This window comes from Microcaecilia unicolor, chromosome 13 (assembly GCF_901765095.1).
Source record: "Microcaecilia unicolor chromosome 13, aMicUni1.1, whole genome shotgun sequence".
Taxonomy (NCBI): Eukaryota; Metazoa; Chordata; class Amphibia; order Gymnophiona; family Siphonopidae; genus Microcaecilia; species Microcaecilia unicolor.
Genome location: NC_044043.1, coordinates 74,488,738 through 74,511,378, shown reverse-complemented (window position 1 = coordinate 74,511,378; position 22,641 = coordinate 74,488,738). Strand labels below are relative to the sequence as shown.

The following is a 22,641-nucleotide window of genomic DNA, read 5'->3' as shown; positions in this document are numbered from 1 at the left end:
GGGGTCATCAGTCTACACTATTGTCACACCAGTGAGATGACAGCTGACATCATGACCAAACCGTTACCCAGAGAACATTTTGTGAATCTGCGTATAAAGCTTGGACTTTGTATGAATAAATAATTGCATGACAGTTATGCATGAGAAGGGGTTTGTTGGAATGTAATTGTATTTTACATGCATTGCCTGTCACCTATTATTTCTCTGTGATTACTCTGTGACCTCTGATGTGAATTACTTAGAGAGGTCACACAGCTATGCAACTTCCTGTGGGGGTCAGATGCAGCACATGGAGCACATGGAGCTCATGTTCTCTCCTAACCTGAGAGGATCTATGGTGGTGTGAGCATCCATTACCATCTAAGCACATGGAAGGAGCTGATAAGACAAATGTATAGTAATATGTAAATATAAGCCTGTCTGATTATAATCTAACTACAAACTGTGAGTAAACAGATGTTTTGTTACTTCAACTTTAAAGTGACTCAGCAGTGAATTATTCAGGGGTGAATGAGAGAGAGATGAAGAAAGAAATTAACATTTCTAAAGCTGAAGCTGTGTGTACTAAAATCTGCTAATTATTTACTACAAATAATCCAACAATTTGGAGTCGGTGTAAATGTTGACAACTTTTCCTTCAGCCCACAGGAGGGCTCTGGTGAGGGCGATCAGCTCCGCTTTCTGGGCTGATGTTCCGGGTGTCAGAGCCATAGCCTCGATCATATGGTCCTCAGACACCACCGCATAGCCAGCTCTTCGAATTCCCTCTATCACCTGGCTGCTTCCATCGGTAAAAAGGGTGATGCCCCCTTGCCAGGGTTGGTCCTTCAGGTCAGGTCTGCTCGAGTGCACAGTGGCCATTACCTCTTCACAGTCGTGGAGTGGTGGTTCAGGGGCCGGAAGGAGGGTGGCAGGATTGAGGTTGGTCGTGTCCAGGATCCGCACCTCCGGATTTTCGCACAGGAGGGCTTGGTATTTGACCAATCGGGAGTTGGTCATCCATCTGGGTCCGTGGCTCTCGAGTAGGCCGCGGATGGTGTGGGGTGTGGTCACAAAAAGTGTTTGGCCGAACGTGAGTTTATTGGCCTCGTGTATCAGGAGACAAGCAGCCGCAATGCTTCGTAGGCAGCCCGGCCATCCTCGTGCCACGTTGTCCATTCCCTTGGAGAGATATGCTACAGGGCGTTGCCAGGTGCCGACCAGTTGGGTGAGGACTCCAAGTGCCAATCCCTTCTTTTCGTCGATGAACAAGTGGAACGGCTTAGTCACGTCTGGCAGTCCGAGCGCTGGTGGGGCCACAAGGGCATCCTTAAGGTCCTGAAGGGCTTTCAGTTCGTGTTTCTCCCACCGGAGATTTTGGCCCTCGAGTTCAGGTCCTTTCAGTTTGGCATACAAACTGTGGGTCAGGATGGCAAAGTTGATGATCCAAATGCGGCAATATCCAGCGGCTCCGAGGAGTGCCCGTAGTTCCTTCTTATTTGCAGGAGTGGGTTGGTTGCGGATGGCTTGGGTTCGGGGGATACCGAGCCTTCGGGTTCCTTCTCGGAGGCGAAACCCCAGATACTCGACTTCGATCTCGCATATCTGTGCCTTCTTGCGACTGGCCCGGTACCCCTGGGCTTCCAGGGTCTTCAAGAGGTAAAGGGTAGCTTCTGCACAGTCCGTGTACATTTCACGGGCCACCAACAGGTCATCCACGTATTGGACAACCGGCCCATACTCGTCCTGATACGTCCTCAAGTCCTGAGCGAGTTGGTCGCCGAAGAGGGTGGGGGAGTTCTTGAATCCCTGGGGGAGTCGTGTCCAGGTAAACTGCTGCTTAGTTCCCGTCTGCAAGTCTTCCCACGTGAAGGCAAACAACTTTTGGCTGTCGACAGCAAGAGGGATGGAAAAGAAGGCGTCCTTCAAATCAATGACACTGTACCACTTGGTCTGAGATGGCACTTGGGCTAGGATGGAGTATGGGTTTGGTACGAGGGCAACTATGTCGGCTACCTGGTTGTTGACTTTCCTCAGGTCCTGGACGGGTCTGTACTCGGATGTTCCTGGCTTCTTAACGGGCAACAATGGGGTGTTCCATGCGGATCTGATTGGTTTAAGGACTCCCTGTTGAAGGAGTTTCTGTAGATGTGTGTGCATACTATGCCGGGCTGCATAGGGGATGTGGTATTGTCCTTGGTTGACAACTTGAGCATTTGGTTTGAGCTCAATCCAGATGGGGATAGCGTTAACGGCCAGTCCGCCGGGGTTCAATTCTGCCCATACATCAGGCACTTCATCCATTATGGCTCGCCTCTGCTGGGCGAAAGGGGTGTTCTGGTCGTAACGGCAGTCGCCGGGTCCTACAGTTGGGGGAACGTGTAGTCTCCATTCTTCTCTTACTGGACAGATAAGTGTCACTGGCCGATCTTCAAAGCGAGCTTCCACTTCACCCGTAGTCTTGAACTTCAAGGTGGCCTGGAGCTTACAGAGTAGGTCTCGACCAATCAAGGGGACCGGGCATCCAGGGATGTGTATGAACTGATGGGACACCATCGTCCCTCCGATCTGGACTTGGCGCTCTTTGAGGAGGGGGGCCGCAAGGGATTTCCCGGAGGCTCCCACAATTGGTATAGTTTCTTTCGTGGCTGGGGCTATGGCAGTGGTGATAACAGATCGCTGGGCCCCTGTGTCTAGTAAGGCCTTCATAGATTCTGTCCCCACCCGAATTTCCACCAGAGGGTCAGTGGGGACTCTGCCCTCCCGGTTTCTTCATGCTGTGCCGTCTCGGGTAGCGTCCACAGCCATCTGCCATTCCCTCCGGTCATCCCGTCCTCTCTCTCTTCGGCCCCTCCCACGGCCTCGCCTAGGGGCCCCCGTACGGTCGCCGGTGTCCTCCTCTCTCTGCCGGTCCCATGATTCCTCTTCTCTCGGGTTGTCCCGTATCTCCTCTGGACAATCAGCCCACCAGTGCCCTTCTTGTCGGCAATTTGCACACTGGTTACGCCCTATGGGGGACCGCGTTCCTCTTGTTCTCCTGCCCCTCCCCTTTGGTCTAGACCTCATTCGTTCTTCCAGCACCGTAGCCAACACATCTGCCTTCTCCCGCATCCGTCTGGTCGATTCCTTCCGGGCCTCCACCTTTTCCTCCTGGTCGCGATATCCGAACACGCGATCAGCTATAGCTTTCAGTTGGCTGAGGCTCATCCCTTCGAACCCCTCTGTTCTCTGTAGCTTTCTTCGTATATCCGGTGCCGACTGGCTAACAAAACTCATAACCACGGTTGGGAGGTTCTTAGGGTCCTCGGGATTTATCGGGCTGTGCCTCCTAAATGCTTCCATAAGTCGTTCAAGGAAGTCCCCTGGACTCTCGTCCTTTTGTTGGACCACACTGTGGATTTTTCCCATGTTGGTAACCTTCTGCTTCCCCTTCTTTAAGGCGGCCAGGTACGCCTGCTGGTATCGGCGGATAAAGGTTTGGCCTTCGGCGGTTCGGTAATCCCACGTGGGGGCAGCGATGGGCGCCTCCGTTTCTAGTAGGTTCTGTAAATTGGCATGGGCCGGATTCGCATCCCGGATGGCTTGCTCCATATTTTGTTGTAAAAGGCGGCGTTCTTCAGAGGTCAGGATGTGGGCGCTCAACTGCCTAAGGTCGGCCCAAGTTGGATTGTAGCTGTATATAATGCCTTCCACCAGCTCTATCAGCTGCTCGGGTTTCTGGTCGTAGGACGGCCCATGGAATTTCCAGTTATACAAATCGGCACTTGAGAAGGGAACGTGGCTATAGACTGTTGATTCGATGGGCTGGCCCCCCCCTTCTGCCGGGTTAGGGGTATAGGTGGTGGACTGTCGAACTGGGAATAAGTGAGAGGTTCCCCCTTTTCGGCTGGACGGAAGGGCCTGTTGCGGACTCGATTGGGGGAACCGAGTAATATTCTTCACAACCCGTTTACTCTTCCGTGTGGTTGCGAGGCCAGGTGACTCAGGTGAGGCTGGGCGGGACGTCTCCCCGGCATCCGACTCTGACCCGGAAGTCCCGGCGTCAGCGGGGCCTTCTGCTAGGCCCGTAAGGTCAGGGTACATAGGAGCATAGGGCGGCGGCGCAATGTCGTCTTCGTATGCTTCCGCCGTAGCAAGTATCGGGGCTTTTGGAGGCTTCTTCTCGGCCGAACCCTGAACTTTCCCTGCGGTTTTCTTTGGGGGTTTTTTCCTAGAAAGTGTGTTGGTAGTACTGGGCGTAGTTCCTGCCTTAACTCTGGTAGCAGGGGGCGTGGTCTCAGTGGCTTCAGTGCTAGGGGCGGTAGGCCGTATGGGGGCGGTCCCTGCGGCCTTCGGGACGGCAGCGGTTGCCGAGCTTTGGAGAGCGAAGGCATGGGTCGGCAGGGTTCTAAGTTTGGTTTTCCGGCCTTTTCTCTGCTTTACCAACATAAGGGCGGCCTTTTCTACCTTCCGTTGGGCCCAAGCCGGCGGATCCCGGACTACATCCAACCACGCTTCTATGTATGGAATGTCCTCGGGGCAGCCTGGGTTTCCCTCAATTATAACAATATTCATGACCGCCGCCACTTTTTCATACTCGAATGACCCTTCCGGGGGCCATCCAGCAATTCCTAGCCCTGGCCACATAAATTGACATCTCTGTATCATCCCGGCCCTGCTACATTTATCTAGGTCGAACACTTCGCTAAAGTGTTCCGTCATTAAATCTAACGGTGAAGACCCACCCCCGCCCATCCTAACCTGAGTGCCAAAGGACAGGTGACGGACAAAGGGGGAAAGGGGAGGTGGAGGAGTAAGGGGTCTCGTTCCACCAGACACAGAAGGGTCAACACTCGGCCTGACCAGGACGCGGTCGCCCGGCCTGGAACTGCAAGCCCACTCACACACTTTCATACGCCACAAGAAACCCCCCCGTTCGTTCGCCGCTCGGTTTCGTCGCCGGAGCCTAGTGAGTTTCGGGACCTAGTCGGATACCAATAGTCCGTATTAGTCACTGGCTAAAAGAGGGTGATCACGCCTCTTCTTCGGTCCTTACTGGGCCGGTCACTACGTAGAGTATACTCGCCTGTCCGCCGGGGTCGCAGGCTGCGCCGTCGTACGCTTCTCTCTGAAATGGAAAAAGGTGCCTTGTCGGAACCACACAGCCCCCTCTACAGTCAGGCGGAGTGGATCGGCCCTCCTCCGGGAGATGGACGCTGAAATCAGCGGTGGCCACTCACCACCTTCTCAGGTGGGGGTCGATGACCCGATCCGACCGCAGTGGGGGAGGGGAAGAATATAATCCGATTCCCCTTTCTACTTCTGTCCCATCTGGGTCGCCAATGAAACAGGTGGGAAATCAGGAGACGAAAGGCAAATTTTGGTTCCAAACAAGGCAACTTTATTGCTAGCAAGTGAACAGCACCGAGTAGCCTCGGGACACTGTGTGTCATAAATCATCTGACGCTTACATTTATACTTCCCTACTGGGCCTGCGCATTTGGCCCCTTACACGTCACAACTGTCATGCGCAGTAAACATTTGTAGTTCTTACAGTACAAAATTGTAGTCCCAGTACGTACACACGTCATAACACTGAAATGATACTGGCAAGAAAAACGAAACTTAGCAGCTTATTCTGTACACACACAATGCTCCTTTCTAGCACAGGAGATAAGGTGCGGCTCAGGAATGCAGGGGGGTGTTAGCACCCTCCAAGGTCGCCTACTCAGATGGCGTTGCTACGTGCAAGCTGGTCTTGTATAGGCCTTGCAAACTACTGTTACAAGCTATATGTCTAATAGCCCCTGCATTCTGTCTGTACGTTAGTAAACAGCAAACTTCTTTCATTAGTAAACAGTAAAACTGGATAAGGCACAAATGTCCAGTGCAGTAATAAGGTGTGGCTAAACAGCCAAAAGCAGAGGTAGAGTGCATAAGTAAAAGTCCATCAGTAGGCACAAAACATGAGGTTGTCCTGTTGCTCAGTAGTATTCAGGTAGTACCGGCGTTCCACTCCTTCAAGTAGAGAGGTGTGGTAGCTGTGTTAGTCCACTCTTAAAGGTTATCAATAGAAATCAAACAAAATAAAACATGGAAAAAAAATAAGATGATCTTTTTTATTGGATTAAGTTATGTCCAATAAAAAAGGTATCATCTTATTTTCTTTTCCATGTTTTATTTTGATTTATATTGATAACCTTTCTCTTATTGAAATACACCTCAATTAAAAAAATATCTAATTGTTGTTGTTTTGATAATGATTTTAAGACTTAATTCTAATGGCTGTCTTTTATTTTAATACTCTCCTCTCGTCCCTGCAGTTTCTAATTCAATGGACTTTTCCGGTGGTTAATAAAGAAAACAACCAAAGCTTCAAATCACTGTCATTTGCAATTACTATTAGACTCCACTTTCCATTTGTTCTTTATAGATAGTTACTTAGTTTCACAGGTATATCTACCCTAGCGAGTGCCGCCGCCGCCGCCCCAAGGCTGGTCGGGCGCATGGCCATCGATCTTACCCTTTACGTCCACGAGCCGCGGCGTAACGCGTTGCCAGGTGCCACTCTGTGATTGGGCGCTTTTTGTTTAAGCTGACATTCGGCTAGTTACCCCTCAGCCAATAGTCGGCAAGCATCCGGTTGCTAAGGGCGCCGCTAAGCGGCTTGATCCGAATGATGGCTACCTCAAGGAAAGGACCACGGAACTCCAGCTTCTACGTGGGCGAAGTGAAGAAGCAGCTGCGGGACGGTAAGAGGCGGGGCGGAGCCAGAGGATGCAAACGCGGGACACGCCGACCCTAGACATTTAGGCTCAGGCTGTGGGGTGTCGGGTTGGGGGTTAGTTAATATAGCGTAACAACATTCTTAAGTGGTGTGATACATCATAACTAACAATAGTTGTCCTAAAACAAATTTAAAATTAAATTTGCATAAATCCTTTTGGTTGGAGGAGGTGCTGTTTCTGCCTTCATGGCACGTGGATATTGTTTATGTTTAATGTATATTTATTTATTTGTGACATTTATATCCCACATTATCCCAAACACGTCTGAGTTCAATGCGGCTTACAATAAACAGTATAGGATACATTAACAAAGAATAATACATAAGAAAGTAATTTATTGTAAGAATCCAATTTTACAATACAGTATCATAAAGATACTGGGATAGCTATGGATGTTTAACATTTAGAAAATGTGTTATGAACGAGAAATTGTACATGAAGCAAAGAGAAGGTTAATGGTAAATAGAGTAATAATCAATTCAAGCAATAATTAGTTTGAAATATTGTTGTTCTTTGTGAGGGTTTGTTTGAATAGGAACGATTTGAGGATTTTGCGGAATCTAGTATATTCTTGTATATTTCTTATTTTGGGTGGTAAGGAGTTCCAGGTAGACAAGCACAGCGGAGGTGACACAAAGGATGATGCAGAGTGAAAATAACCAATGGACTAAGAAAGTTCACATCAGAAGTTTATTCACATAAAAAGGATGACACAAAATTGTATATCTGCCCCAAGGGCCTCTGGAGTCTTTAAACCATACAAAACAATATATATGTAAATAAAAACTGTGTAACAGCATGCAATCAAACAGATATATATATATATATATAAAGATATAGACACAGTCTGCAAAAATATAATATAAATATAAAAATCAAGATACAGCCTTCAAAAATATAAATACAGTATACAAAAGACAGTATGTAAAATAGATGTATTATCCATAAATAATACACATTGAAAAGCTCAAAAATGTTTTTGCTTGTCTACCTGGATTACCTTTGCGGAGTACTTCTTGTTCTTCTGTGGTTGTTGATCTCTTCTGGTAAGGAGTTCCACCATTTGGTTCCTTGGTAAGTGATGTCTGCTGAGCAGACAGTTTTGTAGATCACTTTTTTGCAATTTGAGAGGTGTAGTCTGAGATAATTTTTTGCCTCATATTTAGCGTTTCTTTGAGGTAAGTTTATTAATGGAACCATATAGTCTGGAGCTGTTCCATTTAGGATTTGAAAGATAAAGGTACATAATTTATGGACCTGCTAGTGTCAGTGCAGTTTAAAATAACCTCTGTAGGCCAGGGAAGGTGTTGATCCTGTTGTGCACCTTGCTTGGTGATGTAAATAAAACTTTCTCGAGCTAGTCCTGGAGTACTCAATAGCCCAGGGGTGGGCAACTTGCTGCCTGTTATTAAATTTAATGCAGCCTACGAGACTATGGGACATCTACACAGAAAACCTTATTAACCAGTCTATGTTGGATTTTTCATTCCCTGACCGACAGAAGCAATATCGTCAGTAAGATGAGTGTCATTAAGATGATGTTATGATGTTTTAAAGAAAGATAAAGAAAAACAGTTATAAAGTGGAGGAGTGGCCTAGTGGTTAGGGTGGTGGACTCTGGTCCTGGGGAACTGAGTTCAATTCCCACTTCAGGCACAGGCAAGCTCCTTGTGACTCTGGACAAGTCACAACCCTCCATTGCCCCAGGTACAAATAAGTACCTGTATAAGTAAGCCACATTGAGCCTGCCATGAGTGGGAAAGCACAGGGTACAAATGTAACAAAAAAAAATTAAAAGATTTGTAAGTTTAGAGTTTTCAAGATAATTTCCATTAGACCCATAAGGCAAGTACGTTTTTTTCAGTAAGGGGCACCACTGGTGTCTTATGGTAACAATCAATGGTGCATAAAGAGTTAAATAGTTTTTAATGGCCATTAATGCAAAAAAGATAAAATCGGCCCTTTTTACTTTCAATAAAATGGCCTTAGTGCGTGGGTAAAACCCATGTAAGAGCTCACTGAGGACCTCGTGGGTGGCACATCTCATGTATGTATGATTTGGCAAGAATATGGATGGGACATATGTCCCGTGAGGTTTTGGTGTGCCAACTGCACATTACAGGAAAAAGGCAGAGTGATGAAGACTGGAATGGCAGGTTCTCTCCATTAATAGATGGATGAAGTGACAGACTTTTGTTGGGGGGGGGGGGGGGGGAGGATGGGCTTAGTGCTTTTCCATGTTAACCTTGGGGGCTACCCTCCCCCACCAAAAAAGTTTTGAGTTCTGGCTATGCCATTGCTTACCACACTCTTTGTGATACATGTAACATGTGGTAAATCCCTGCTTTGTGTGGTAATTGCAGGACAGATGATGGCCAGGCCCCCAGGAGTTACCACACAGGCTTTGCAGTTACCATATGTTAATTTTTGTACAAAATGTACAACTGCCAAAATTTACCTCTCTTCAGTACACAGGCATCTATAAGTCCAAATATGAAGTTGGGTAAAATCAGGAATGGAGCAGCCTATCCCAAAAATAATGAAGTGAGTTAGGAGCCCTAACAGGACGGCAAGTTGAAGTATTTCCCTTCGAGTTTTAAAATCATGACCTTATAAAATGCAGATTACAATAATTGTGCTTAAGGATGATACAGATTTAATGAGCTTTGACTAATCTGGAACATAGTTTAGACAACAATCCATATTCCATCATCCACCCCCCCCCCCCCCCCCCATTGGATTTTTCAGTACTGTTCTGAAATGTTATGTTTGCTTTATTCTCAGGGTATGGACTGTACGTTTATCCTAACTCTTTCTTTCGGTATGAAGGTGAATGGAAGCAAGGGAAAAAACATGGTAAGTTAAAGCTACTGTATACTGATTTCTCACTACGTAGGAAGAGAGAGAAGTGCAAACATCATCTTCAAAGGCATCTGCACAGCTTCTGTTTTATCCAGATGAAAGTGTTTGTGTGGCTAGACAATATATTTTAGACCCGTGTGATTCTCTCATATTCTTGTCTTCAACTTGATTGCTGCCGGGCAGTGGCGTAGCAAGGGGGGGGGGGGGGGCGGTCCGCCCCGGGTGTCAGCTCAGGGGGGATGCTCCCTGCCAGCTCCCCCCCCCCTCGGCGCATCGACACCCCCCGACCAGCTCCCGCACCCTACCTTTAAAAAGAATATCGGAATCCAAGGCGAGGCGCAGCGCCTCGCGCCTGCCCTGCATGTAAAAGAAATGTGGACCGTCGGGCCTTCCCTCGCTCTATCTGTCCCGCCCTCCGCTGACGCAACTTCCTATTTCCGCAAAGGCGGGACAGATAGAGCGAGGGAAGGCCCGACAGTCCACATTTCTTTTACGTGCAGGGCAGGCACGAGGTGCTGCGCCTCGCCTCAGATTCTGATATTCTTTTTAAAGGTAGGGTGCGGGAGCTGGTCGGGGGGGGGGGGGATGTCATCGTGCTGCACCCGGGGGGGGGGTGCAACGGCGAACCACCCCGCCCCGGGTGGCAGCCCCCCCTGCTATGCCACTGCTGCCGGGAGCATCCATTTTGGACCAACAGCAGTACAGTAGTCAATATGATTGATGACAGCTTACTCCTATTTTTCCCTATAAAACAGGATGAGCTAGTTTCAGTAGAACAGCAGCTGCTATCACAAAAATGGATGCTCCCAATAAAGTAGCAGAACCTTCCCATGAATGGGTGAAACTGTTGATCAGCTAGTTTTGGAATTTTGCTGTTGCATGGTGTATTGGCTGCGTTTATGCTATTCACTTTGTACCAAAATAAAGAAAAATATCATAGAATAAGTTTAAAGGAATCAGAGAGTTAGAAGTGGTTTTTATTCTTACCAGCACAGCTTCAGATATCAGTTTCAAAGTCTTGGGAAAATATCACATGTACAGAATCTCAGTTAGAAAAATATCATCACATGTACAGAATCTAATATTAATAGCTTAGGTAATAATAATAAGCAATCAGACTAATTTGATAAGGAACAGTTGTAAGGAGGACAAAGAAAATGAGAGAGAGAGAGAGAGAGATCAGCACATGTTATCTGGAAGTATGGAGAGAGAGAGAGAGAGAGAGAAACAGAGAGATCACAGGTGTTTCCTGAGACTATGCTTTCTTAGAGAGAGAGGGAGAGATAGGTCACATGTTATCTGAAAACATGTAGGGATCAGCACATGTTATCTGAAAGTATGGAGAGAGAGAGAGAGAGAGAGAAACAGAGAGATCACAGGTGTTTCCTGAGACTATGGTTTCTTAGAGAGAGAGAGAGAGAGAGAGAGAGAGAGAGAGAGAGAGAGAGAGAGAGATAGGTCACATGTTATCTGAAAACATGTAGGGATCAGCACATGTTATCTGAAAGTATGGAGAGAGAGAGAGAGAGAGAGAAGAGAGAGATCACAGGTGTTTCCTGAGACTATGGTTTCTTAGAGAGAGAGAGAGAGAGAGAGAGAGAGAGAGAGAGAGAGAGAGAGAGAGAGAGATAGGTCACATGTTATCTGAAAACATGTAGGGATCAGCACATGTTATCTGAAAGTATGGAGAGAGAGAGAGAGAGAGAGAGAAATAGAGAGAGAAATATATCAGGGGTTCAAGCAGGAAATATATCAGTGGTTCTGAAGTGAGATAAAATATAAAGAAAGGAGAGGATAGTTCTCTGTTATAAAGAAATAGTTCTTATCAGAAGCAATGCAGAAATAAAGGAGGGGAAATATATTTCCTGGAGAATAGCCAATTAGCAAGGATGCCCTGAATCAGGACAGAGAAAAGTCTCTTGCAAAATATGGCTAATTCTGAAGATTTCTTTGTGTGCAGGTATTCTTATAGAAAAAGTGATGTCATCACCTCTCCCCCCTCCTACACCAATGGAAGGTAGCATAGGTGTCCTGCGAACACCCTATTGGTACATTTGACCTTACCATCTTGTAACTGAAGAAAAGATGTGTATTCCAGATACTGAGCTGCCATAGTAACAAAAGCCAGGGATGTCTGCATTCCTGTCTATGGCTACCAGCAGTGACTAGCAGCCAGGTACAGAAAAGACAGAGGGGGGATGGGAGGCAGTACAGTACAGGTAAAGTAGAACATCTTTTTACAATGGGAATGCACATTTGAATATTTTGTTCGTCTGTCAGTTGTGAAGTTTTTGGAATTGCAGCAGAGTAAGAGAAAAGGCAAAGATCTTGTAAGCATGGCTTTGTTTTGCTTATATTACATTTGATCCATGTAAAATAAAAAGAATTAAAATGTCTTTTCATTACAATAGTGTGGAAAAGTTCCCCCTCCCCTGATTTTCGATATTGTTGCATATGTATCACACTTGGGGGGCGCATTATCAAATACTTAAACTTACAAAGTTACTATGGAACTTTGTAAGTCTAGGTGCTTTGAAAATGAGCCTCCACATAACTTTGTAAGTCTAAGTGCTTTGAAAATATGCCTCTTAATGGTTTATGATCTTTAAACAAAATATAATATTGTATTACACAAAGGGAATCTGAGTAAACACATATAACACAATTTTTTTGTAATTATTAATTTATTTAAAGAACAAAATTATTCAACACCCATATCACCCATGTGAAAAAGTAACTGCCCTCTAAACATAGTACTGTAGTACCATCATGTGAACAAACTGCGAGATGGTAATGGAGTTTTAGGAAAAACGGTGTGTATGTGTGTGGCCTACCATTAATATTAATGAGGGAAGAGGGTACCAGAAACCCATGCACCTGCTCTGAGGTAGATAAAGATTCTGCCAAAAACTGTAGGAAAGAGAGAGACAGTATAAGCTGCAAAAAGCAATCGATGCATATTTAAGATGCCTAATTTTAAAGATCAAAGAAGTAAATAAATGATAACCTCAGAAAATAATTGAGATCTCTACTGAGAGCGAGACAGAGGAGACCTAGATGGAGCAACAGAAGAAAAATATTTGCAAAGAGAAACCTCAGAAAAGAATACCAGAAAAAGGGCTGATGCAGGAGGAGAAAGAGGAGACTTAGAAAGGGGTGCTTGATGGAAGGCTGAAGCAGAGAAGGATAAAAGATATCTGGAAATGCAAGAGACTGAGACTGAGGTATTAAATGCAAGGAAGTAAATTGATGAGGAAGAAGAAAGACCCGGAGGAATTGATGGTTGAATTCCTAGCATTTTTGGAAATAGATCATATACAAGTTTATATAAGATTATACAAGTTGAACTTGATACCTAAAGCAGTGGTGTAGGAAGGGGGGGGGGAGGGGCGGTCCACCCCGGGTGCACGCGCTCGGGGGGTGCCGGCCCTGCTGGTTCCCTGCTCCCTCTGCCCCCTTCCTGTTCTGGGGCAGAGAGAGCAGGGAACCAGCGGGGCCGACGCAGCTCTGAGTGACGTGCACTCGGGGCGGATCGGCCCTCCCGCAGGTAAGAATGCGGTCTGGGTCCGGGGGGGGGGGGGGTTGCGCTCTGGGGGGGTGCACCACAGAGGGGGGGGGGGGTCGCACCGTGCTGCACCCGGGGGGGGGGGGTGCGCAGTGGCGACCCGTCCCGGGTGCCATTAGCCCTACCTACGGCACTGACCTAAAGTATAGAGTGAGAAGTGCAAACATCATCTTCAAAGGCATCTGCACATCATAACTCCTAGATACCTAAATTAATCAACTAGAGTAAAAGGAGAGCTATCTAGTATAGGGGTGAATGATGGGTGAAGAAGCTGTCCAGTGATCTGAGATACTGTAGTCTTGTTGGGGTTTGGCTTTAAGACGGTGTGTTTCTAACCAAGAAGCAAGGCATTGGTTCATTAGTGATGGATTTGGGTTAAAAGGATCACAATAAGCTATCAGTGAGTTATCATCAGCAAGAACTAATTTCTAGATCCTACACAATGGTGGCCATTGGGCTGAGGAAGATATTGAATAGTACAGGGGAAAGTACTGGGCCCTGTGGAATACCCCAATGTAATGGGTAGAGAGCTTCGACAAGCACAGAAGAAACCAAAACCTTCACGCAGGTCAAAACAAGCAGGTAAAACAGCGAAGGAGATACAAAAGATGATGAAAAACAACCAACGGACTCTAAGAGTTCACATCCGAAGGTTATTCCACAATAAGTACTGGACTCGACACAAATCGTCTTTCGGCCTCATGTTTGCTGTGTACATCTGTATACTGTTTCTGCATATCCGAGGTGGTTCAGATTTCTGTTTGGGTCACCATACACAGACGTTTCAACATTGGTAAACCACAGGGACTCCTGAGGCAGGCCTCTGTGGCCGAAAGACGATTTGTGTCTAGTCCAGTACTTATTGTAGAATAAACTTCTGATGTGAACTCTTAGAGTCCGTTGGTTGTTTTTCATCATCTTTTGTGTCTCCTTCGCTGTTTTGCTTGCATGGGTAGAGAGCTAACATTGTTGAAGCAGAAGAAACTGAAAGAGTGTAGCTGGCTAAAAGTGAGGTAAACTACTGGAGGACTTGTCAGCTCAGGCCCATACCTTTAAGCCTGGAGAGGAGAAGGGTATGGTCCAGCAGGTCAGAAACAAGCAAGAGATCTAGAGAAATGGCCAGAGCAACTTTACTGCTGTCCAGGGAACTGTGAATCTCGTTGAGGAGAGCTGCTAGGATGGTACCGATGCTATGACCTGACTGGTCAGGATGTAGAATTAGATTTCTCAGCATGATTTATTTATTTAGTTATTTATGCATTCTTGTATCTCACTATTATCCAAAAACAAGTTTTGGTTCAAAGTGGCTTACAATTTACAGTTTGGTGAAATTACAAAGTAGAGAGAAAACAGCCTTTTCCATTTGCTTGGAGCTGTCCAAGAACAGAAAAATACCTACTGTACTTGAATGTACACCACTTCAATAGTCTTCAGCAGGGGCGTAGCCAGACCTCGGCGGGAGGGGGGTCCAGAGCCCGAGGTGGGGGGGGGGACATTTTAGCCTGCCTCCCCCCGCCACTGACCCTCCCGCACCATTTTTGCCCCCCCCCCCCCCGCCACCTTCGACCCTCCCCTGCCGCCGCTGCCAGGTACCGGTCTCCAGTGCGTTTGCTGACCTGTTTCTGTGAGTCCTGACTTCTGATGTCCTGCATGCACAGAAACACATCACAGAAACAGATCAGCGAACGTGCCTGAGACCAGCGCAGAAGAAGACTTCAGCTGGCGGGGGTTGGGGACCCCCACCAGCAAAGGTACCTGGTGGCAGCGGTGGGGGAGGGGTGGCGGGAGGGGGAGGTCGAAAGTGGCGGGGGAGAGTCGGCGGCAGGGGGGGTCGAAAGTAGAGAGGGTCAGGGCTAAATCTGTGGGAGCCCATGCCCCCGTGGCCCCACCTAGCTAGGTCCCTGGTCTTCAGACTTGCAAGTATCGTATATATTTAGGTTCAGGAGGTATTTTTCTGTTTCTCCGAGGACAAGCAGGCTGCTTGTTCTCACTGATGGGTGACGTCCACGGCAGCCCCTCCAATCGGAATCTTCACTAGCAAAGTCCTTTGCTAGTCCTCGCGCGCCCGCGCGCACCGCGCATGCGCGGCCGTCTTCCCGCCCGAAACCGGCTCGAGCCGGCCAGTCTTCTTTTGTCCGCACTCGGTACGGTTGTGTTTTCGCCGTGTCGAGCCCCGGAAAGTCGACCTCGCGCGTCCTTTTTTCTTTGACGTGTTTTTTCTTCGGAAAATCTTTAGAAATTGGTTCGGGAAGTGCTCCGGAAGCCCCTCCGGTTTCGTTGCCCCTTCCCGTATTTTCAGACTTTGCCCCGGTAAGTTTTCTTTCGTCGTCGGGGTAGGCCTCTTTTCGGCCTCGGTCGAGATTTTTCTCCCTCAAAGTTTTGGTGCTCGTTTTCGTCATTTCGGATTTTGATTTCGCCGGCGTGATTTTTCCGCCCATGACATCGAAGCCTTCCAGCGGCTTCAAGAAGTGCACCCAGTGCGCCCAGGTAATTTCGCTTACTGACAGGCACGCGTCGTGTCTTCAGTGTCTGGGGGCCGAGCACCGCCCTCAGGCCTGTAGTCTGTGTTCCCTTTTGCAAAGGCGGACTCAGGTAGCGAGATTGGCCCAGTGGAACGTTTTGTTCTCGGGCTCTTCTTCGGCATCGGCACCGGGGGTATCGTGTGCATCGACGTCTTCAGCGTCCAGAGCTTCATCCTCGGCCGCCAGTGCATCGAGTGCATCGAGGCATCGGCCCTCTGCATCGGCGCCGAGACATCGGATAGCTGCATCGACGTCGGTGTTACCGGGACCTCGTCTGCTGATGTCGTCGGACGGTGGTGCATCGTCGGGAGTGCAGGTGAGGGCTGTCCATTCCCCTGCTGGTGGCGGTGAGTCTTCGGGTGGGTCTCCCCCTACCCTGAGGGCTCCTGCGGTACAGCCCCCCCGAGACCGACCTCCTTCGGCCTCGGCCCCGAGGAAGCGACGGCTGGATTCTACGTCCTCCTCGTCGGTACCGGGAAGCTCCGGTGATATGCTTCGTTCCAAGAAATCGAAGAAGCATCGTCACCGGTCCCCTTCCCGTGTCGGTACCGAGAGCTCTGGGTCGCCGAGGGAGTCGGCACCCAGTAGGCATCGGCACCGAGAGGACCGCTCACCCTCTGTTCAGGAGGTGTCGATGCGCTCCACTCTGGACAGCCCGGAACAGCCTCCTCGCCCGGAACAGGTTCTGACGTCGACGCCTGCATCGACTTCCATGCCTTTCTCTGCAGCCGCTCTGAACGAGAGCCTCCGGGCCGTTCTCCCAGAGATCCTGGGAGAGCTGTTGCGCCCTACCCCTCCGGTACCGGCGGTGCTTGCGCCACCGGTACCGTCGAGCGTGGCGCCGGCTGGCCCATCGCCTGAGGTGAGGTCTCCGGCGTCGGTACCGCGTGCGGTGCCGGCTGCCGTCGCCTCCCAGGAAGGCTCCCCGACTACGTCGGCGGAGGGAGCTTCGCCGATGCGGGCGAGGGAGTCTACCTCTCGACGCCCCCATCGTGGACGTGGCTCCACGGAGTCGAGTCGGGCACGGTTGCAGACACAGATCCGTGAACTTGTGTCTGACACCGAGGGTGAGGCCTCGTGGGAAGAGAAAGAAGACCCCAGATATTTCTCCGACGAGGAGTCTGAGGGTCTTCCTTCCGATCCCACTCCCTCTCCTGAAAGACAGCTGTCTCCTCCTGAGAGTCTGTCTTTCGCTTCCTTTGTCCGGGAGATGTCTACGGCCATCCCCTTCCCGGTGGTTGTGGAGGACGAGCCCAGGGCTGAAATGTTTGAGCTCCTGGACTATCCTTCTCCACCTAAGGAAGCGTCCACTGTTCCCTTGCACCATGTCCTAAAAAAGACATTGCTTGCGAACTGGACAAAACCCTTAACTAATCCCCACATCCCCAAGAAGATCGAGTCCCAGTACCGGATCCATGGGAACCCAGATCTGATGCGCACTCAGTTGCCTCATGATTCTGGAGTTGTGGATCTGGCCCTAAAGAAGGCTAAGAGTTCTAGGGAGCATGCTTCGGCGCCCCCGGGCAAGGACTCTAGAACCTTAGACTCCTTTGGGAGGAAGGCCTACCATTCTTCTATGCTCGTGGCCAAAATTCAGTCTTACCAGCTCTACACGAGCATACACATGCGGAACAATGTGCGTCAGTTGGCGGGCTTGGTTGATGCTCTCCCCCCTGAGCAAGCCAAGCCTTTTCAGGAGGTGGTCAGGCAGCTGAAGGCGTGCAGAAAATTCCTGGCCAGAGGGGTGTATGACACCTTTGATGTTGCGTCCAGGGCCGCTGCTCAAGGTGTGGTGATGCGCAGGCTCTCATGGCTGCGTGCCTCCGACCTGGAGAATAGAATCCAGCAGCAGATTGCGGACTCGCCTTGCCGTGCGGATAATATTTTTGGAGAGAAAGTCGAACAGGTGGTAGAGCAGCTCCACCAGCGGGACACCGCATTCGACAAGTTCTCCCGCCGGCAGCCTTCAGCTTCTACCTCTACAGGTAGACGATTTTTCGGGGGAAGGAAGACTGTTCCCTACTCTTCTGGCAAGCGTAGGTACAATCCTCCTTCTCGACAGCCTGCGGCCCAGGCTAAGCCCCAGCGCGCTCGCTCTCGTCAGCAGCGTGCGACTCAGCAAGGCCCCTCGGCTCCCCAGCAAAAGCAAGGGACGAGCTTTTGACTGGCTCCAGCAGAGCATAGCCGACATCCAAGTGTCAGTGCCGGGCGACCTGCCAGTCGGAGGGAGGTTGAAAGCTTTTCACCAAAGGTGGCCTCTCATAACCTCCGATCAGTGGGTTCTCCAAATAGTCCGGCAAGGATACACCCTCAATTTGGCCTCAAAACCTCCAAATTGTCCACCGGGAGCTCAGTCTTACAGCTTCCAGCACAAGCAGGTACTTGCAGAGGAACTCTCCGCCCTTCTCAGCGCCAATGCGGTCGAGCCCGTGCCATCCGGGCAGGAAGGGCTGGGATTCTATTCCAGGTACTTCCTTGTGGAAAAGAAAACAGGGGGGATGCGTCCCATCCTAGACCTAAGGGCCCTGAACAAATATCTCATAAAAGAAAAGTTCAGGATGCTTTCCCTGGGCACCCTCCTTCCCATGATTCAAGAAAACGATTGGCTATGCTCTCTGGACTTGAAGGATACTGCCAGCTCACAGACAGTATCTGCGATTTCAGCTGGGCACACGTCACTTCCAGTACTGTGTGCTACCCTTTGGGCTCGCCTCTGCGCCCAGGGTGTTCACAAAGTGCTTGGCTGTAGTAGCAGCAGCACTTCGCAGGCTGGGGGTGCACGTGTTCCCATATCTCGACGATTGGCTGGTGAAGAACACGTCCGAGGCAGGAGCCCTGCAGTCCATGCAGATGACTATTCGCCTCCTGGAGCTACTGGGGTTTGTAATAAATTACCCAAAGTCCCACCTTCTCCCGGCGCAGAGACTCGAATTCATAGGAGCTCTGCTGGATTCTCGGACGGCTCGCGCCTATCTCCCAGAAGCGAGAGCCAACAACTTGTTGTCCCTCGTCTCGCGGGTGCGAGCGTCCCAGCAGATCACAGCTCGGCAGATGTTGAGATTGCTGGGCCACATGGCCTCCACAGTTCATGTGACTCCCATGGCCCGCCTTCACATGAGATCTGCTCAATGGACCCTAGCTTCTCAGTGGATCTAGAAGACGTGATCCACCTGTCCACGAGTTTTCTCGATTCCCTGTATTGGTGGACGATTTGGTCCAATTTGACTCTGGGACGTCCTTTCCAAATTCCTCAGCCACAAAAAGTGCTGACCACGGATGCGTCTCTCCTGGGATGGGGAGTTCATGTCGATGGGCTTCACACCCAAGGAAGCTGGTCCCTCCAGGAACGCGATCTACAGATCAATCTCCTGGAGTTGCGAGCGATCTGGAACGCTCTGAAGGCTTTCAGAGATCGGCTGTCCCACCAAATTATCCAAATTCAGACGGACAACCAGGTTGCCATGTACTACGTCAACAAGCAGGGGGGCATCGGATCTCGCCCCCTGTGTCAGGAAGCCGTCAGCATGTGGCTCTGGGCTCGCCGTCACGGCATGGTGCTCCAAGCCACATATCTGGCAGGCGTAAACAACAGTCTGGCCGACAGACTGAGCAGGATTATGCAACCTCACGAGTGGTCGCTCAACTCCCGAGTGGTGCGCCAGATCTTCCAAGCATGGGGCACCCCCTTGGTGGATCTCTTCGCATCTCGAGCCAACCACAAAGTCCCTCAGTTCTGTTCCAGGCTTCAGGCCCACGGCAGACTGGCATCGGATGCCTTCCTCCTGGATTGGGGGGAGGGCCTGCTGTATGCTTATCCTCCCATTCCTCTGGTGGGGAAGACTTTGTTGAAACTCAAGCAAGACCGAGGCACCATGATTCTGATTGCTCCTTTTTGGCCGCGTCAGATCTGGTTCCCTCTTCTTCTGGAGTTATCCTCCGAAGAACCGTGGAGATTGGAGTGTTTTCCGACCCTCATCACGCAGGACGAAGGGGCTCTTCTGCATCCCAGCCTCCGGTCCCTGGCTCTCACGGCCTGGATGTTGAGAGCGTAGATTTTGCCTCTTTGGGTCTGTCAGAGGGTGTCTCCCGCATTTTGCTTGCTTCCAGGAAAGATTCCACTAAGAGGAGTTACTTCTTTCTATGGAGGAGGTTTGCCGTCTGGTGTGACAGCAAGACCCTAGATCCTCGCTCTTGTCCTACACAGACCCTGCTTGAATACCTTCTGCACTTGTCTGAGTCTGGTCTTAAGACCAACTCTGTAAGGGTTCACCTTAGTGCAATCAGTGCATACCATTACCATGTGGAAGGTAAGCCGATCTCGGGACAGCCTTTAGTTGTTCGCTTCATGAGAGGCTTGCTTTTGTCAAAGCCCCCTGTCAAGCCTCCTACAGTGTCATGGGATCTCAATGTCGTTCTCACCCAGCTGATGAAACCTCCTTTTGAGCCACTGAACTCCTGCCATCTGAAGTACTTGACCTGGAAGGTCATTTTCTTGGTGGCAGTTACTTCAGCTCGTAGAGTCAGTGAGCTTCAGGCCCTGGTAGCCCAGGCCCCTTACACCAAATTTCATCATAACAGAGTAGTCCTCCGCACTCACCCTAAGTTCTTGCCAAAGGTCGTGTCGGAGTTCCATCTGAACCAGTCAATTGTCTTGCCAACATTCTTTCCCCGTCCTCATTCCTGCCCTGCTGAACGTCAGCTGCACACATTGGACTGCAAGAGAGCATTGGCCTTCTACCTGGAGCGGACACAGCCCAACAGACAGTCCGCCCAATTGTTTGTTTCTTTTGATCCCAATAGGAGGGGAGTGGCTGTGGGGAAATGCACCATATTCAATTGGCTAGCAGATTGCATTTCCTTCACTTACGCCCAGGCGGGGCTGGCTCTTGAGGGTCATGTCACGGCTCATAATGTTAGAGCCATGGCTGCGTCGGTAGCCCACTTGAAGTCAGCCTCTATTGAAGAAATTTGCAAAGCTGCGACGTGGTCATCTGTCCACACATTCACATCTCATTACTGCCTGCAGCAGGATACCCGACGCGACAGTCGGTTCGGGCAGTCAGTTCTTCAGAACCTGTTTGGGCTTTAGGATCCAACTCCACCCCCCGAGGGCCCTGTTTGTTCTGTTCCAGGCTGCACTCTCAGTTAGTTGGTAAATTTTTTTAGGTCAATCTCAGTTATGTCCTCGCCGTTGCGAGGCCCAATTGACCATGGTTGTTGTTTTGAGTGAGCCTGGGGGCTAGGGATACCCCATCAGTGAGAACAAGCAGCCTGCTTGTCCTCGGAGAAAGCGAATGCTACATACCTGTAGAAGGTATTCTCCGAGGACAGCAGGCTGATTGTTCTCACAAACCCGCCCGCCTCCCCTTTGGAGTTGTGTCTTCCCTTCTCTTGTCTTGCTACATATGAGACTGGCCGGCTCGAGCCGGTTTCGGGCGGGAAGACGGCCGCGCATGCGCGGTGCGCGTGGGCGCGCGAGGACTAGCAAAGGATTCCGATTGGAGGGGCTGCCGTGGACGTCATCCATCAGTGAGAACAATCAGCCTGCTGTCCTCGGAGAATACCTTCTACAGGTATGTAGCATTCGCTTTCTGGAGGGGTCACAATTCAAAAAAAAAGAGTTGAAGGGGAATTTGAACCTGGGTCACTTGGAGTATAGTCCACTGCACTACCCCCTAGGCTACTTGTCTAACTTTCTTCCTGCTCTGTTAAGAATGCCCATAATACATACAGCTGTCATAGAGCTTGGTATCCCGGTTTCACTTTCAGGGGAGAGGGAGGAGGACATCAACCACTGGGGAATTAAGGTGATATCATGTTTTAATTCCTCCAGCTGACAGCTGCTCAATCAGAGCACCCTTCTGTAACCTGGATGTTCCTGAAACAGGTCTAAATAAGGAAATCATTCTTTTTAGACACAGACCTTTGGTAATCGCTGTTGGATGTCCAGATTTCAGGCCCTCCCTAGTCCTGCCCATAACACACCCAGGCCCCAATGCTCAGAAGCAAACACAGACTCTGGAGGCCATTAGCACTGGACTAGTGCCTGCATTAACTAGCGCAGAATGCTCAGAAGGCTCTAGCGTGGGAAACAACAAGCGCACCAAGGATTAGTGCACATAAAGGGGCATAATCGAATGGAAACGTCTATCTCCATGGGCGTTTATCTCCGAGAACGGGTCCGTGAAGGGGCAGACCGAACTGTACTTTCGCAAAAAATAGACGTCCATGTTTTATTTGACAATTTGTGAGGTGGGCGTTTTTGTTTTTCAGCGATAACGGAAAATGAAAGCACCCAGCTCAAAAACGAATAACTCCAAGACATTTATTCGTGGGTGGGGCCAGGATTCGTAGTGCACTGGTCCCCCTCACATGGCAGGACACCAACCGGGCACCCTAGGGGGCACTTCTACAAAAACAAAAAAAAAGGTAAAAGAGCTCCCAGGTGCATAGCACCCTTCCCTTGTGTGTTGAGCCCCCCAAATCCCCCTCAAAACCCACTGCCCACAAGTCTACACCATTACTATAGCCCTAAGGGGTGAAGGGGGGCACCTACATGTGGGTACAGTGGGTTTGGGGGGGTGGTTTGGAGGGCTCCCATTTACCAGCACAAGTGTAACAGGTGGGGGGGGGATGGGCCTGGGTCCACCTGCCTGAAGTCCACTGCACCCCCTAATAACTGCTCCAGTGACCTGCATACTGCTGCCAGGGAGGTGGGTATGACATTTGAGGGTGAAAATAAAAAGTTGTGAAACGGCATATTTTGTGGTGGGAGGGGGTTTGTGACCACTGGGGGAGTCAGGGGAGGTCATCCCCGATTCCCTCCAGTGGTCATTTGGTCATTTAGGGCACTTATTGGGGCCTTATTCGTGGAAAAACAGGGTCCAGGAAAAGTGCCCTAAATTCTCGCTACAAACGCATATTTTTTTTCCATTATCGGCGAAAG

The 22,641-nt window shown here is 49.7% G+C and overlaps 1 protein-coding gene across 1 annotated transcript in view; it reads left to right on the top strand.

The window, feature by feature from the left end:
- Positions 1-6,629: 6,629 nt before the first annotated feature.
- MORN1 (MORN repeat containing 1) overlaps positions 6,630-22,641 on the top strand; it is a 265,209-nt gene continuing 249,197 nt past the window's right edge. The window contains 2 exon segments of the mRNA XM_030185675.1: positions 6,630-6,710; positions 9,531-9,602. Of these exon segments, the coding sequence (XP_030041535.1) occupies positions 6,635-6,710; positions 9,531-9,602 (148 nt within the window). The 5' untranslated portion in view covers positions 6,630-6,634.